Here is a 17,930-nt window from a genome sequence, read left to right on the forward strand (position 1 = left end):
CCCAAATATGATCATGCCAAGCTTCAACTTAATGTTCTTTAGAGGTTTCCATAACCTTTGAAATAAAGTCCAAAGTCCTTAACAGAACTCCTCATCATCTGATATCCATTTCACACTTTCTGCTTCATCCACATTGTATTAAATTCCTGTTCTCTCTTGCTTCTAGAACTTGCAACAGGTTGCACTTAGTCTGAAATATCTTATTCCTATTGTCTCTTCCTTTTGCCTGATTAACCCCTATTAGTCCTTCAGGGCTAAGCTTAGATGCTACTTTCTCTAGGGAGTTTTCTACACCACCCTTATCTCTATCATAAGGTAAGTGCCTTGCTTGCAATTCTGTCATTGCACCTATCAATCTGTACTTGTCTCTATCACATGACACAACTGAAGGCAGAGAACATGTCTATCCATTCCCAAATTTCCAATGCTTTGCATAATATTTGGCACATAATAGGTCTCAAGAAATATTTTCTAAATCAATGAATGAATGAAACTTATTTTATTTCTACATGTACACTCTGAGAAAAATTGGGGTCATTGTTTTAAGGATCACTGGCCTCAGTAGAGGCCAAGAGACATGTTATAAGAAGTAGTAATGCCCTAAACCAGAAAAGTGGGAGTAGAAATGGCGAAAAAAGAAGTTAGATAGAGAAATATCTTAGAGGCACAATCAGCAGAATTGATGGTTGGATATTGGGGCTGACATAAAGATTGTGGTATGAAATGATTCCTGGATTTCTGACTTTGGCAACCAAGATAGTGATATCTTAACTAAGATACAGAATACAGGAGGAAGAGAGGTTGGATAAAAGGTGTAGAGATGTCGAGTTGTCATGAATTTGTTCAGGGCATGTTAAGGGGGAGGTGCTTTTGGGAGGACCAGGTGGACTTATCTGAACATTAATATATGGGGTGAGGGGAGGAGTAAAAATTATGAGATGGCCCAGGGGAAACAGTGGATGTAAGAAAAAGGTCAAGCACAGAGTCCTGGGAACACCAACTTTGTTACAAATTGTGCTAGATCTCTTACTTTTGCCCCTCCAGATGCACCCTGCACCCTGCCCCAGGAGGACGATCTGTATAGACTACACCAATGGGCATCCTTGTCCTCTGGTTTTGCTTGGGTTTCATTCATGTGAGAGATCAGCAGTAGATAGAAGGAGAGAGAAGAATGACATCCATATACTAGCCCACTCCCTGGTCAGGCTCAGGTGTGGTGATAAAGACCCACTGTCACTAGCCTGGGGTACCCCGTCTTGCTTTTTCTAAACCACACACACTTTGTACATAGCCCTTTTATTAAAACCCCCTTAATCACCCAGCATGAAAATGCCTTCAGTTTCCTAAAGAGACTGAGTGATACACAAAGGGTCCTAGGAAAGAAAAGATAGGCAAACTAATCTGATAAACTAACTCCACTAAAGTGCCTTAGAAGATTACCTTTCCTAAATAAACAGACCTCTTTGAAAACTAAAGGAATAACCCTGAAAGTTAAAATTTTAGGCATCTAGGACCAAGGAGTGAGTGGTTGTTAGCTAGAATGGCTATAATGGCAAATTAACTTGGAAATTCCCAAAGATTAAATTCCCATGAGGCATATTCCAAAGGACTAAATAACCATGCGTATAAGTCACTTGCAGGTATCTATGGTGACATGGTCTCATATTGTAATAAACTTCATAAGGGTTAATAATGGCAGGGATTCCAAATCTCCGTATAAAACACTGGCGTGTGAAGGGTGGATATAAAAGAACTGCAATCTTTCCACCTCAATGGCATCCACCCCGCTGGGTCCAACAGCTGGTATCGAAATAGAACAAAATATATGAAGAAATACTAGGAAAATTCAGCTGTCTGCTCTGCTAGAACCACAAACACGTAATATCATATGTTTGGTTGTATTAAAGATGGGATTTTTACATACATGTATATGGCCTCAACATTATTTTTGAATATTTTAAAGCTGGGCAGTGGCCTTCCATTGAGCTCTTCAGAGCATATAATGCAGGCCACTGCTGACTTTGCCTCAGCTCTGACATCCGCTTCCATATCTGTATCCTGGTTATCTTTACTGCTCCACAGTTTACAACTCACTGCCTAAGTGAACCCTCTAGACACATCCCACTTGATTCTAGAGGGCTTCCGTCATAGCTACAGTCCCTTAAGACCCTTCTATTACCAGCTTGTTTGTGCCTAGATTACAAATTTAATTTGTGTTTCTATGACTTAGCCATTCAACCCTGCAAGAATGCAGGGAAAAAATAGTGGGGGCCACTCAAGAACAGTTTAAATGTTAACATATTTAGAAAAAGATTTATTAGTAATACAAATATGAAATACTTTTGATGCTGGTATTCAGGTCATTAGAACTTAGTGTCAATCATGCTGTTAGAACTTGTCATTGACATCAATAAGACAAAAGAAAGGGAGCAAATCCGGAACTGTGGTTTGTTTCCCCTATGCATCTCAATTCGACAATCTAAGTCAAATCAAAGAAAGATCCCAAACTTAAAAATAACCCCAAAGTTTATCTCTTCTGACCTTCTCAATTCACTAATTTGTTTTTGGTTTTTTTTTGAGGCAGAGTCTCACTTTGTTGCCCAGGCTAGAGTGAGTACCGTGGCGTCAGCCTGGCTCACAGCAACCTCAATCTCCTGGGCTCAGCTATCCTCCTGCCTCAGCCACCCGAGTAGCTGGGACTACAGGCATGCGCCACCATGCCCGGCTAATTTTTTTTTTGTATATATATATTTTTTTAGTTGGTCAATTAATTTCTTTTTATTTTTGGTAGAGACGGGGTCTCGCTCAGGCTGGTTTCAAACTCCTGACCTTGAGCAATCCGCCCACCTTGGCCTCCCAAAGTGCTAGGATTACAGGCGTGAGCCACCGCGCCCGGCCTCAATTCACTAATTTTTCATACAACGTCCCTGACAAAGTCATTTGTTCATACACTCAACAGACACAAATTGATCACGTGTCCCTGTCAAGCACCATTTATTTAATCCCAAAGATGAAAGCATTTTCATGTGACTTCCAAGAAACTCACGCCAAGTCTGTCCTTGAATGCTGACTTCATAACAGAAATCATTATCAAACCATTCTTTTGAACCAAAATCACCTCCACACTACTTCCAGTAGAGAAAAATACTATTCTGTCTTCGAATATTTCTAGGGAGTATTATGTTTTTGTGCCATCCACCCTGACTGACCTCAAGGATTTTTTTTAGGCAAAACATACCAAGTTTACTCAATTACTCCTCAAACGACTTTGTGTCCAGAACACTCTTCTATGCACATTAAAGTTTCTCAAAGCCTCTCTTAAAGAGAAGAGACCAAAATGGATAAAGTACACTAGATGATTTCTATAATGACCTGGACACTGTACTTTTGCTAATGAAGCTACAATTCCTCAGGCCATTGAAAACATCTGTCATTCTGTTATATGAATATGGTCTTTGAAGTCAGGCCCAAGTTTGTATAGACAGATGATTGTGTAATCTTGGGCAAGTTGTGTCACACCTCTGAACCCTAAGTTCACCCAGGAAACAAAGATAATCATTATTCCTTATGGATTTATTGTGAGTGTGAAAATATATGGCATACATACAGGCCCTAGTGCAGTACCTGGTACGCAGTAGATGTTCAACATTTTTTAGTTGATGTCCTTAATATTACCTCTACTTTCATAGACACAGTCATTGCGTTTTTCAAAAAAAAGATTTTCACATAATCTGACACCACAACCAGTGCCATCCATCCTGCATTTAATTGATTTTCTCCCTGAAATTTAAGACTTCATGTTTATGATTTAATGGTCCATGTGCTTTCATCTTCCTAGTTTATTAAGATATTCCCTAAATTTTTGTCCTGCAAATTCTATACACCTGACTGTTAAGTCCTCATCCAAGTCACTAATAATGCTATGAAGAAAGAAGGACGGAGGACAGAAAGCCCGGTGCCACATGGGAGACGTTCATCCAGGTTTACATCTGTTCCCACTTTTCCTCAGTTGTTTAATGAGCTGTGAATGGGGCTTACTGCAGTGACATCTTACACACGTTCCTTCATCTCTCTGCAAGAACATCCTAAAAAAAACACACACACAGATGATAAATTTGTCTCTGGCATTCCCCAGATCCATTTCCCCAGTAACTAAATTAAATAAGAAATGATATCTGCTATGAGTTAATGAATTGCCAGATAATTTATACTGGCAATTGATGCTGATTTTCTTTTCTAATTATCTATCAGCCATCTCGCAAATAATCTACCCCATGTCTTTTCCTCCTCTTTCTTCTTTGCAATAAGCAAAATAACAGACCCCCAAATATGTCCCTGTCCTAACGCCAGAACCTGAAAATTTGTTACCTTACATGGCAAAGGGACCTTACGGATGTGATTAGGGTTAAGGACCCTGAGATGACAAGGGCAGCCTGGAATGTCCAGGTAGGCTCGATCTAATCACAGGAGCCCTTAAAAACAGAGAACATTTTCAGCTGTGGTCAGAGGGACCTCAAGTTCTCTGAGAGAAGCGGGGATGGCTGACACTGACTATGGAGTAAGAAGGTCCCAGCCATGGAAAGTGGGCAGTCTTGAGAAGCTGCAAAAGACAGAAAACAGATTGTCCTTCACATCCACCAGAAAGTGCACAGCCCTGCTAACACTTTGATGTAGCCTAAGGAGATCTGGGTCGAACTTCTACCTTCAAAACTGTAAGACAGTAAATTTGTGTTGTTTTGGCCAGGTGCAGTAGCTCACACCTGTAATCTTAGCACTCTGGGAGGCCAAGGCAGGCGGATCGCTCAAGGTCAGAAGTTCAAAACCAGCCTGAGCAAGAACGAGACCCTGTTTCTATTAAAAATAGAAAAAAATTTAATTGGCCAACTAAAAAAGGATCACTTCACCCCAGGAGTTTGAGGTTGCTGTGAGCTAGACTGACACCATGGCACTCACTCTAGCTCAGGCAACAGTGTGAGACTCTGTTTCAAAAAAAAAAAATTATATTGTTTTAAGCCACTAAGTGTGTGGTAATTTGTCACAGTAGGCATATGAAACTAATATCTTCTCATCACCCTTCTCCTCCTTCTCTTTTGTGAATTTATACTTCCAGTTAACATAGATTTTTCTTTAAATTCACTTTGGCTAATTGGGGCTTAGTTTGGCCAAGACATGGGAGACTAGAATAAATCTGGTGAATTGCAGGAAGTCATCAATTAATCTCCTAGTAACAAATCATCCTGATCTCTCCATTAATGTAGGTTACAACAAAACGTCTTCTATAGCGAAACTTTGTTAGAATTGTTGTAATCACTTAACTATATAACCATATCTCCTTTAAGAATTTAAAATTCATCTAATCTTTACTTTCTTGCACCTCTAATGTAATTCAAAAAAAATTTGGTTGGTTTTACCCAATATATCTATCCTTACAACCTGTACAATAACATTATTGTAGAAGCTACATTTGTGAGCCAAGCCCAACTCTGTCACTTACCAGTTTTGTGACTTTCAATAGTTATTTCCATCTCTCTGCACTTCAGTGTTCATACCTAGAAAAATAAGGACATTTGTAGAGATAATCCCGAAGGTCTCTTTCTTCCTCTAAATTGCCACGTTCTATCAGAATACAGATATAAACAAAACAAAACAAAACAAAACAAAACTCTGTCTCCTAGCTGAAAGGACAAACTGATGGAAGTACAGCACTTCATTCCTTTGTTCATGCCGGTCAGTAGACAGGAAATGCACTCTCCTCCTTTATTTTCTTTTACCACTTACACCTCCAGCTGGTGAGATGCTCCCCTGCTTTTAAGGCCCACATCAAACACCACTTCTCATGAAAACTTCCTTGATCACAGCATCAGGAGTTAATCTTGCTCTCCTGTGGAATAGCACAGCACTCATTGCCTGCAGGATTATTTCACACCGAGTTATTATTCTTTTGGTCGCAATGTCTTGTCTACAGCCATGCCACCCTGAATGTGCCCACCCTCATCTGTTGCCGTGTCTTGCCACTCCAACCACATGGCAGCTTCCTGGAGGTGGGGGCCATGTCCTGTGTCGCTTGCCCATCGCAAGGCTTGAGTACACGTCCCGCCTCTGCTCCTCTAAGAGGTGGTGTCCTCACCCTGTCCACAGCCACCCCTCTTCCCGGCTGCTGGCTCCTTCTCCTCCAGCCTCTCACAGAGCCGAGACATCCAGCACCCTCACCTCTCCTTTCACTTCAACGTCTCTTCCTGCCTCAGCCCATCTGCTCAACTCTCTCCCATTTGAAAAAAATTCTTCCAGAGACCCCATATCCGCATCGCTGCACCCTGGGACCTCCCACGGCCACCTTCCATGGGGGAGTGGCGCTGTGCACATCTGCTGCCTGCACTTCCTCTCCTCCCCGCCGTGCTCTTCCCTGCATTCTGGCTCCCAGACAGTCACTAAGGTCACCAGTGCCGCCCGAGTCTCCACGGCCGGTAGACACTAGGCGACACTTTCCATACTGACCACGAGCTCCTTCTTCAAACACTGTCTTCCATGGCCTTCCACGACATGACGCTCCTCTTTCTGCCTAGATGTCCCTGCAGTCTCCAGCGCCAGCTCACCCTCTGGTATTTACATCCTTAGAGTTGTGTCCTGGGCGCTCTCCTCACTCGGCCTACCACGTTTCCCTGCGCTCCTCCCATCCCCAAAGCTCCGACTGTCATGCATGACAGCCGATTAGACAGCGAGGCCTTTGCTCTCCAGAAGTTTGTATCCTAATCAGAAAGACGGACAGTAGACATGCAAACATAGAAAGCCTAAGGTAATTCCAGATAATGATGGGTGCATTGAAGAAATAAGTAACTGGGGAGATATTTTCACAAGGGGTCAGGGAAGGATTCTCCGAGGTGACACTGGAGCTGAGGACCAGCCCCAGGAACAATAAGCCGATTCTGAGAAGAGCTAAGCAAAAGCATTCCAGGCAAAGGGGATTAGAGTATTACCAAGTTCCGAGATGGAAAAGATTCTGCCCTGTTCCAGAGAGACAGCGGAGGACACGGAACGACAGGAGGTGGGAGCAGAAGGCTGGGGTCGAGTGTGAAGGGCCCTGTAGGCCCAGGAGAGGGTTTGGATCTTAGGCCAGGTGCACAGAGCAGCCATGGAGGATGACTGTAGCCCTCTGATTGTCTTCCAGAGTATTCCCCACGAAAGCCGGTTGCTCCTCTTACCACTGCCCTGCTGGAACCTCTCCAGTGGCTTCCCACGCCCTTAGGAAGGTCCGAGCCTTCAAAGGACCTCCAAGGGCCATTCATGCCTGGTGTCCAGGCCCGTCCTTGCCACACCCCTTGCCCTCCACGTGCCGACTGTGCTGCAGTCTCTTCAGGTGCCGCACACACTGCGCTCACAGTCAACTGCAGACAGCGCCGTCCAGTGGAAACATTGTGAGCCACAAGCGTAGTGTTCAACTTTCCAGTACATAATCACATTACTTGAGTAGACAGAATTAGAGGAAACTAATCTTAATAATAGATTTCAACTAACCCAATATATCCAAAATATTACCATTTAAACATATAATCACTGTAAAACATTATTTGATATTTCACATTCCTTTTTTCATGCTGTCTTTGGAATCCTACGTGTGTTTTACACTTAAGGTGCGTGTCTCAATCCGGACTAGCCCCATTTCAAGCACTCAGCAGCTGCTGGAGTCTGGCGGCCACTGCGCAGGACAGAGCAGGTCAGACCTGAGCGCAGGCTCTCCTCACCTTGGCTTCTCCTACCTCCTCCCCACGTGGCTCCTGACTTCACCAGACAATAGCTACTCACCGCTCATGAGTCACGAAGCCCATTCATGACCCCTGAACCAGGGAGACTCCCCCTGCTCCGTGCTCCCACGGCGCCCTGCCCTTCTATTTCATACTCCCCCCCATGCTCACCGTTGTTTTCTTCACCCTGCTGTAACCTCCACTAGGAACCCGCCTGTCCTGTCCAGAGCCACATGGAGCCCCGCACCTGGCATACGACAGTCACCCAAGACAGTTTTGATGAAATAAATCGAGGGCAGCTTCCAGGGTAAGTGAAAACAGTTCCTAAGACTACCAGTTTCTTCATAAAATTTGCTTTACAGTCGAAGCCCAATTAATGGGATTTTACTGCAGTGGGCAGTGCTAGGGACCACCTGGCTGAATAGCAAAGACCACAGAGACGGGACCTTTGACAGCATCAGCAGGCACAGGGCGCACCTTCTCGTTGCTGTGTTTGTTGATTGATGCATCGCTCAAGTAACACCCTTACTTGTTAGAAATTCAAAAAGTACAGAAGTGAATAGTAAGTTTTTCTTCCTCCCTATTCCTAATACAACCCCTCCCTAGAGACAACAGTTGTTACTAGATTCTTTTTCTTTTCTTTTCTTTCTTTCTTTTTTTTCTTTTTTTTTTTTTGAGACAGAGTCTCACTCTGTTGCCCAGGCTAGAGTGCCGTGGCATCAGCCTAGCCCACAGCAACCTCAGACTCCTGGGCTCAAGCGATCCTTCTGCCTCAGCCTCCTGAGTGGCTGGGACTACAGACATGTGCCACCATGCCTGGATAATTTTTTCTGTATATTTTTAGTTGTCCAGATAATTTCTTTCTATTTTTAGTAGAGATAGGGTCTCACTCTTGTTCATGCTGGTCTTGAACTCCTGACCTCGAGCAATCCTCCACCTTGGCCTCCCAGAGTGCTAGTTTCTTATATTTATTTCTCCTCTCTCTTCTCATGGGAAAAATAATTCCACAGACTAACATTTTTTAGTTTTCTCAATCATGTGAAGAATGAAAGAATCAATAATATTTCTTAGGAGACACCCTTTGGACTATTGTGTCTGCTCTCAGGCATGTGCTAGATAATACGTGTCTTTCTGTACTATAATTAAAATGAGGAAGCAAGAGACTTTGGGATTGAAATTCTTTCATCCAAACAATTATCCTTACCTGGGGTCTCTTCCACTTAAATTTACTAATCACTAAATGGACAAATACAGACCCTTATCCTTACATACCATTGGCCATGTAAGGAATATTAAATACCCAATCTCTGCTTTTACACGAGGTAAAGCATTGGGTATTATCATGCTTATTTCTAAGATGCAAAACTTTCATACAAAATGCTATCTATCACATTGCTGATAGGTCATAAAGTAAATATTTTTTTCCCCATATCCAACCACCCATCCCCCATAAAGTGAATACTTTTAAGCTCATAGTTATTGATTTGTATTTATTTCAATCTAGTATCCACACCACAACCCCTTGCTTGTATCTCTCTGGGTCCAATAAAGCCATGGCAGACCCTACAAAAAAGAAGTTGAACCCGAAACCAAAGGACTCTTAGGGCCCATTTGTCCTAACCCTTCTTGTCCCCTCTTCCCTACCTTTGGACACTCAGGTGGCTGTGTAATCCCACCAGACCAATCTGGCTCAACTTTTATGTAACAAAGTTGTGAGCTGTTTTTCAGTTACCATAGATCTTCAGGTTGAAGGTCATATAAACTGAGCATGCCCAGATGAACCAAGTATGCAACCATATGTGGAACCTAAGTGCTTGGGCCAGACAGAGGACCAGGGACTGAATTAAGAAACGGACACTGCATGGCAAGATCTAGGATCCAATCAGATCAAGCCCTGGCATCACCCCATGACATAGTCCAGTCAGAGCATGCCTCCTGGAACCACCCCATTGCAAGATCCAATCAGATCACACCTCATTACCCTATGCTTATAAAACCTGACCCAGACCCCCAGATCAGGAAGACAGACTTGAGCATTTCCTCTTATCTCCTTGGTCAACTTGCAAAAAAGCTTTTCTTTTCTAAAAAGCCAGTGTCAGGGTATTACTGACTTCCATGTCCATAGGGCAGTGAGCTGGAGAAGAGGCGGTAAAAAGAACCACCATCAGTTCTAGCTTCTCTCATCATCTCAAGAATGCAGGTGTGGGCCGGCGCGGTGGCTCACGCCTGTAATCCTAGCACTCTGTGAGGCTGAGGTGGGCGGATAGCTCAAAGTCAGGAGTTCGAAACCAGCCTGAGCAAGAGCGAGACCCCGTCTCTACTATAAATAGAAAGAAATTAATTGGCCAACTAATATATATAAAAAAAATTAGCCGGGCATGGTGGCGCATCCCTGTAGTCCCAGCTACTCCGGAGGCTGAGGCAGCAGGATTGCTTGAGGCCAGGAGTTTGAGGTTGCTGTGAGCTAGGCTGATCACTAGCTGTGATCAGCTAGTGTACTCACTCTAGCCTGAGCAACAAAGTGAGACTCTGTCTCAAAAAAAAAAAGAATGCAGGTGTGAAAATGGAATATCTGTTAAAGGTACATTAAAAAATCAGTTCAAACCTTTCAAATTTTGCTGTTTGAATGGTACATTTTTACAGACTTTTTCCAAAAGTAATTTAGCAGTATGATTAAGCACTTCAAAAACAACCATTTAAGGGACTGGCATAGGCATACCATTTCTTTTAATATCTCTGAAGGAAATCATCCAAACACAAAAAGGTTTCTACCATAAAGATGTTAATCATAGCATTATTTATAATAGCAAATAATTATCATATGCCCAAAAGGTAAAATAACAGTAATATAATAATTTGAAATAATATTTACTGAGATTATGTGTTAATTTGTAACAAAGCTGATGATATAAAGCAACAAAGATTGGGACACAGAATAACTCTTGTAGTATAAGATAAGAAGAAAATATAAATATAAAAGTCTCTGAGTCAGGGGATAGTGGATGATACTTTTGCTTTTCCTGTATTAAATATATAAATATAGTAAGTAGTGTCTTTGAAGGTAAGTCACACAGAAAAAATGAAGCAGGGAAAGGGACAGGGGAGTGCTGGAGGTGAAGCGGTTGCAATTGTACACAGGTAGGTCAGGAAGGCATCGCTGGTAAACTGAGATTTGAGAAAAGACTTCACCAAGTGAGGGAGTGCACTCTCTGGATATCTGGGGAAGAGCTTTCCAGCAGCGGGAACAGGGAAGTGCAAGAGACCTGAGGCAGGAGCAGGCCTGGTGTGTTCAAGGAATGAGAAGTCAGTGCACCTGCAGTGGAGGGAGCAAGATGGGAGCAGTAGAGAGAAGCTTGGGTGGTTCATGGGGCTGCGTTGTGCAGGGCCTGCTGGCCGTGAGGGTCTGTGCATTCACTGTGAGTGGGGCAGGCTTAGCAGGTGGGGAGAAAAGCAGTGATATGACCTGGCTCAGGCTTGAGCAGCCTCCTGCTTGGGGCTGACAACATGTGGAGGAGGTGGCAGGAGCTGGGAGCTCAGTCCAGGCAACTGAGAAGTGGCAACTGGACCAGGTACTAACAGTAGGGGGAGTGACCAGGCTCTGCATAGACTTTGAAGGCAGGGCCTCCAGTTGTGTTAACCAGTCACCCCTGGACTCACAAACCACCAGAAAATCCAACCAACTGTGTGAGGAGAGATTTCTCCAGGCATGTCTTCCAGGCAAATAAGAGGTAAAGTTAGAAATATTTAACCAGAGAAAGAAGAGCAGTGATCTTCATAAATTTTTCTGACTCTCCACATATTTGGCTAAAAGCTTGATTGCCAAAGGAGACACGACATTTTCATCACCACCCAAAAGTTCATATTGTACAGTTTTCCGCAAGCATTTCTTTTTATGTCTTCTACCAAGTGGGTCAAAAAGAGCCTACATCCTACATATTGCATCTACACTGTAAATTTGTATCAGTTACATATTCTTCTATATCTTTCCTTAGTAATTTCTTATGTATAAGCCTTGGCATAGAAATAAAATTGCTGACCTATGGACAAGGATCATATTGCTTATATCTTTTCTATCCCTCCCTACACCTAGAAGAATGAGGTTCAATAATGATCATTGCCATGTCACTCACAGACATGAAGGAGCCACATAGCACAAAATCAACACCTGGTTTCACACACACACACATACCACTGAATGAAGGAGTAATATATAAATTGCATCAAACTCACTTTCTTCTTTCCTTTTTTTAAAAAGATATATAGTAAAAATAGTTTATCTTCTTAGAGGAGAGAGAGAAAAGAGAAGGGACAGAAGAGAGCAGGAAGATGGCTTTGCATCCCAAAGAAAGAGAAGGGAGATGCCAGCCACTTTCCTCTTTTTTTTTTTTTTATAATTATTTTTTTTTCTTTTTAGATAGAAGCTTGAGTGTGACAGCCACTTTCCTCTTTCCTAAAATCTCTTTGGGAACTTAGCCTATGATATAGTGCTGTTATTCAAAAAAGCAAGTGCAACTCAGTGAGTGAATCTATAAGTTGGAGCTTAGCAAACCAATGATTCAAGAGACGTTCTGGCCTGAACTTCTGAATTTTGGAAATGTGATCCCTACCTTCTTCATGAACAATGTCTCCTGGAAGAAAGTCAAACATAAAGGTAAGTATTACCTTTAGTAGGTAAACTTTAGCTATAAAAGACATTGATCGCTTCTGAAGAAAGACAGAGTCCACCATGCTCATGCTGACCAGAGCCATAAGTATTGGTAATGACCGCTTTTTGGCAATGCCCTTGAAGCCACCGCCCAAACAGGACCCCACAGACGTGACATTCTCCCTGCTAGTGGCCTGGACGTTCTTCACTCACCTCAGGGAATTTCTTTTTCTGCACATATTCAGCGGTGGCAGCATCAAAATACTTGGCATAGCCCTCATTGAGGCTGTAAATCTTCCCTTTCTTCTTAATCTTGACATCTTTTTCCACCAGGACAAATTCACCAAGAGCCTGGAAAGACGAAGAGAGACGCCAGGAAGCCGAGAAGCCAAACAGGAAAGAGGACCCACAGCACGCTGCTGCACAGCAGTCAGGGCGTGAGAAGACGGGACCTGCGGGCAGGAGCCGGGCTGGCCGTGGCCGCGCTGGGGCCTGCCCAGGGGCGTTTCCGCGACGGCAGACAGGACAGCGCTGCCATGGCGCCTGCGCGGGACGCTCACGCAGCGACGCAATGAGAGGAGAAGTAACTCAAAGCGAAGGAGGCCCGAGGTCTTCCTTCTTTGCCTCTGTGCCGTCCCCTGTCAGCGAGGCCCCTCACCTACAACCAGCCTGACTGTATTATCTCCCAGGTTCTCATCCCCACCTTATGTTTCCAGAACATTTGAGCCATCAACAATGAGAGGAAGAAGGCACGTGGATGTGTGAAGGGGGCATTTTGACCATTAACTTGTGGGCCAGCTATTCTGTTTAGTGATTCAATCTTGGAAACCATTAAAAGTCCCTGGCATCCCAACCACTCCTACCTGGGGGGGGGGAATTCCTTCAGTTATAACCTGGGTTCACTGGGCATAAGGAAAAAGTTGGTAAAATCTAAAGGAATCTTCAGACATTAATAAAATTGTGTTCACTCCCCTGCAGGCCCCCTATGACCACTGTGGTCAATGTGTAAGACATCCTTCAGACACCCTTTATCTAGTTCTGGTGGTAGCAGCCCCTAAAGATATGATCAGCGAGCTGCAGATGTCACCTTAAGGTGTCTCTTTTAGTCACTAGGTGGAAAGTCAGGGCCAGGAACCGAGGTCCATTTTCATGATGTCAAAGATTGTGAGAAAATGAAAAACTCTTCAGATGAAAGCTCACAGCTGGCAGCTAGACCAAAACATTCCCAAGGAACATCAAAGATACTCCCGGATTATAAACAAGCAAGGCAACACTGATCATATGTGAAACAAGAGAGTGACAAGGATACTCAACAACTACAAAAATTACTAACCACTCCTCTCTTCTGCCTAACATCAGTGATGACTGCTTCTCCACCAACGAGTCTCTACCCTCCCTGTAATCTTCCTCCCTCCTAGGTAAAAATTGTCAAGATATCTATCCATTAACTGTCCACTCAGTGGATTTCCTGACTGGAGTGTGTTCCCTGCCTGACAGACAAATGGATTCAGCTTTCTATCTTAAAGGTCCTTTCATGTTTGTTTTATTCTTTGACACCTTTTATTTCCCCATGCTCTTGGTCCCCCCCTCCTCTCTCACTTATTAACACATTTGCCAAACTAATTTAAGCAAAAGCTATTTAACAATTTACTGAATCAGGAAGCCATGGACACACACAGCTCCTGCCCAGTGAGAGCAACGGGCTCGAAGGAGACTGCCAGGGCTCTTTGTAGCAGTTCACAGAAGGGAGTCGTGGAGTTGGAGGGGCCCCGGGGGGCTCTGAGGTGGTGGCAGAGGAAAAGGCAAGCGCTGGGGTGGGGACTGGTGAGGCTCTGGGGCAGAGTCACCCAGTGGTGAGGGTGGGAGAAAGGGACGCAGGTAAGGGGGTCACCAGGGCAGGTAAGAGAATGGAGGCGGCAGGTGGAGAAGGCTCGAGCACAGAAGCAGGTGTCAGTTCTCCCGGACGGGGAGGGCTTGCCGAGGGGCTAGAGGACAAACTGTAGGACGATGCTGTCGGGGAAACTTCAGACTCCGAACGTGACCTGGATGGAGCAGGATCTTCCAGGGTCCCCTGGAACAGCACGTTCATGATGTCACTAGTTGCCCTAATACACATGCCGCAGAAGGGGTCCGGACATAGAGCTCGACGAAAACTCATTATGTCATCATCCTCACCAAAGGAGCTGCAGAAGACAGGAGGGACAAAGCTGCAGCCAGGACAGCACAAGGAGAGGGGGCTGCTAGCCTAGCCGGGGTGGGGCCACCTGAAGCTGCTGCCCCTCACCTTGCCCCACCCACGACTTCACAATACACTCTGCAGCCTCTGCCCCAGCCTTTGTTCACATGCCCATTCCCACGGCCACCCCTCCCATGACTGCGGCAGGGGACACTGAATCCCTGAGACGCCTAGAACATGCTTTCTACAGGGACCGGGTTAGAAGGGGAAAGATTAGTCACCTGGTGAGGATGGTAAGCATCCTCCTTTCCTCCTCTGCTTCCCTCTGGCTAATTCTCCTCCTACCTGGGAAAGCAGGAGAGGAGGTGACATGCGAGGAAGGCAGACGCATAAGGACCGTACGGGAGTCCCTTTATGGCAGCCCCTTGGGATAGCAAACTCTGGTAGCCCGAAAGTCAGCAGACAAGGCCACACGGCCAACAGGAATATTAACAAGGCTCACGTGTGCATGTGGCCTCATTCACAAAGCACTGTCGCACACGCTATCCCACACGATGCTCAAAACCACCACGCGAAGCACAGACCTCAGTGGTCGCCTCAGAGAGGAAGCTGCGCCCAGGAGGTGAAAGTGCCACACCCGGCCAGGAGACAGGAGTTCCGACTCCACCCCGGCAGTCCCTCCTCCACACCTCCACGGCCACCTGTGGCAGCACCGTCCCCAGCTCCATCCCTCCTTCGTGCCACCCAGGGCAGAGCAGGCACCTGAGAAGTGTCCTGGGTCACGCCGCCTCCCGTGAGCCTACTCTGAGGGCTCTGCTGTCCCAGAGAGACTGTCCAGCAACTGGCGCCCTCAGGGACCAGGGGCCTGGACATCACAGAAGGAGCAGGAAAGCCCGCCTGCGAGCTCAGGGCAGACGGGAACCTTACCTCTCCGCATCCCGCCTTGCCTTTTTATCTCCCCTCTGTCCTGAGGCTGAGAACAAAGGGAAAGAGTGAGAGGCTGGGACTGGCTTCTCTCCTCCTCTTCTCCAGGGAGCCCAGCCACCCACTGTCCGCCCACAACGACGGTCACACCTGCCCTCGAGGGACCCTGTATCCTGGGGACAGAGCTCAGAGGCTCTCGGCATTGCTCTCCTGATCAGCCCAGCATGAAGGGAGGCGTGGTCGAGTGACATGTGACATGAGACTGTGACTCCAGCTCACGTGTCAGGAGAGCTGTTCTCCTTCAGAGAACCCACACACTCTAAAGACGCCAACCCAGGACCACAAAGTCACTGTGCTGGGGTTTTGTCCTGGAACCCTCCGCCACACCCAGACAGGTAGCCTGTGAGCCTCAGGTGGAAACCTTGGTCCTCCTGAACCCCTGGCCCTGCCCGACCTCTGCCCCTAGAAGAGTGACGTCCTATCAGTCCGTAAGGCGACCAAACTCCTTTAGCAATGCGGGACTAGGGATGGGAACCCACAACAAAGAATCTCTCCTGGGTGTTCCTTACCTCTGGGTTGTCATCAATGTCCCAGGTGGTTGATAAAAAGGAGTCTACCACCAGGTACGTTAGGTAGAGGAATAGTAGCCCCAAACCACTGAGAAAAGTGAACTGGGGGTCTAAATTCAAAGCAGCCGAGCGTAAGCTCTGCCATAGGTCCGTGTCGCTGTTCAGTAAATAGAGAATGTTCTCCATGGCTGAAGAGCAGGGCTGCCGCAGCAACTGAGAGCTGAGGGTGCCGGGCTGCCACATATGCGGTCCCAGGCCTGCATCACAGAGCACGGGCAGTCACAGAGGGCTTCTGAGGGTGGGGAGGGGACAAGAGGAGGAGGATGTGGCACAGCCCCTCTCCCCACCAGCCCAGCAGATCCTACTGCCCCTCCTGGGTCCTCTGGGTCCCTCTGCCCTCCCCTGCCATCCTGTTTTCCAACTCCACTCTTTCTTCAGATCATACATGTGCCCCAGTGAAATTTTCTGTTGGTTTCATCCACCATCAAGATATTACCTGAGTCCCCTGTTACTGTGCAGACCCATCACTTGGACACACAAAGTCTGAAATACTCCCTGGAAGTTATGTTTGTACCCAGTATTTATATAACACTCTCAGGATCACACATATGCTCAAATCTATATTATCTACAGGATACTTTTGGCTTACACTAACCCAGATATAAAAGCTAAAGTTCTTTTACATTGAGTTTTATGAATGTTGAATAGCAAATTTTTTGTTTTAAAGTCAGCCTTTACTGTGTCTAATCAGAATGGCTGACTCAAATAATTAAAACTAATAATTCATTATTCAACATCCACAAAACGAAAAGAAGTCTAAAATAAACATATATAATTAAATGTCAAATAGTCTTGGGGGTAACTCCATACCATTTATTTTTCTGAAGTTAGTGAATCTTAAATTATACAAAGACTTGGGGACATGCTACACACACACACACACACACACACACACATCATTTGACAAGTGAATCCAGTACTTGCAAATATAGAAACCAATCATTTCCTCCTTTGATTTCAATATTTCATTGATTATACTGTCCACACTTTTTCTAACTCTACTGAATACACAGATAGTCCCAGCCTGCTACACCAGTTTCCTAACAGGATGTGACTCCCCCAAGCCAGGCCTAGGTCACAGTGCGCTAGGCTGATGATTCCCTCAGTCCTTGGTGGCAGGGTGGGACCTAAGAGTGGCAAAGCCTCAGGGCGGAACCTAGTCTTGAGCAGCCTCACCTGATTTTCCTATGGGCTAATGTCAATGTGATCCTTTCTAAGAATGCCTTGGCACCAAAAAAACCTTGAAAAGATGTGCTCTACATAATCATCCCTGCGAACGTCCAGCTATCAACTACCTGCCACACTTTATTCAGGCTCTTCTTTTCAGGTTGAAATAATCCCAATATCCCCCCACATCTTTTCCTACACTTTCTTTTCTAAACTCTTTTTCATGATGACAGCTGTCGTCTGAACTGTCTCCTCAGTTCTCATGTCTTTCTTCAACTGTGCACCCCTTTATTTGACACCCATGAGTCAGCACTGTGACTTGATCTCTTTTGAAGGGCTGAGACAGCCTTCAAGCCTGGCAGGATCTCCTCTCAGTTATCGGGAGCAGGTAACCTGCTGTGAGAACAAAATCTGCCAAGAGGTGCCACTGCCTCCTCTCTTTGATATACGTCCTCAGTCAAGTTTTCATATACTGAATATTTACTTCTGGAGACACAAATGTCTGTAAGTTGGGGAGCTCTGCCCTTGACTGACAATGCAGTTTTAGCATTCAGCCCTGCATAGGTCAAAGGCTATATAAATGCGCTGGAGAGTTTTCTCCACCCCCAGCATTTGTATAATAATATTTGTAAACCATAGAATTTCTTTGA

General features: G+C 45.3%; 3 protein-coding genes and 1 long non-coding RNA gene across 5 annotated transcripts in view; 1 reads left to right on the forward strand and 3 right to left on the reverse strand.

The window, feature by feature from the left end:
* LOC105855639 (uncharacterized) overlaps positions 1 to 13,307 on the forward strand; it is a 61,053-nt gene extending 47,746 nt beyond the window's left edge. The window contains exons 3-4 of the long non-coding RNA XR_002224617.2: positions 7,946 to 8,046; positions 12,718 to 13,307. This is a non-coding gene — a long non-coding RNA (uncharacterized LOC105855639). The remainder of the gene's footprint in view (positions 1 to 7,945; positions 8,047 to 12,717) is intronic.
* The window catches only part of CTSV (cathepsin V), a 551,781-nt gene that overhangs the window by 97,514 nt on the left and 436,337 nt on the right, over positions 1 to 17,930 (reverse strand). The window lies entirely within an intron of this gene.
* FBP2 (fructose-bisphosphatase 2) overlaps positions 2,904 to 17,930 on the reverse strand; it is a 36,438-nt gene continuing 21,411 nt past the window's right edge. For both annotated transcript variants that reach the window (XM_076008537.1, XM_076008538.1), the window contains exons 5-7: positions 12,598 to 12,735; positions 5,495 to 5,549; positions 2,904 to 4,085 (exon numbers count right to left, since the gene is read on the reverse strand). In XM_076008537.1, the coding sequence (XP_075864652.1) occupies positions 5,544 to 5,549; positions 12,598 to 12,735 (144 nt within the window). In that variant the 3' untranslated portion in view covers positions 2,904 to 4,085; positions 5,495 to 5,543. The remainder of the gene's footprint in view (positions 4,086 to 5,494; positions 5,550 to 12,597; positions 12,736 to 17,930) is intronic.
* On the reverse strand, positions 13,985 to 16,747 carry LOC105855635 (spermatogenesis-associated protein 31D3-like). Its single transcript, XM_012736697.3, has 4 exons — positions 16,054 to 16,747; positions 15,488 to 15,533; positions 14,842 to 14,905; positions 13,985 to 14,567 (listed from the first exon to the last, which is right to left on the reverse strand). The coding sequence occupies exons 1-4, from the start codon at positions 16,294 to 16,296 to the stop codon at positions 14,228 to 14,230; spliced, it is 693 nt and encodes a 230-aa protein (XP_012592151.2). The 5' UTR covers positions 16,297 to 16,747; the 3' UTR covers positions 13,985 to 14,227.

This window comes from Microcebus murinus, chromosome 12, assembly GCF_040939455.1.
Source record: "Microcebus murinus isolate Inina chromosome 12, M.murinus_Inina_mat1.0, whole genome shotgun sequence".
In the NCBI taxonomy this organism is placed as follows: domain Eukaryota; kingdom Metazoa; phylum Chordata; class Mammalia; order Primates; family Cheirogaleidae; genus Microcebus; species Microcebus murinus.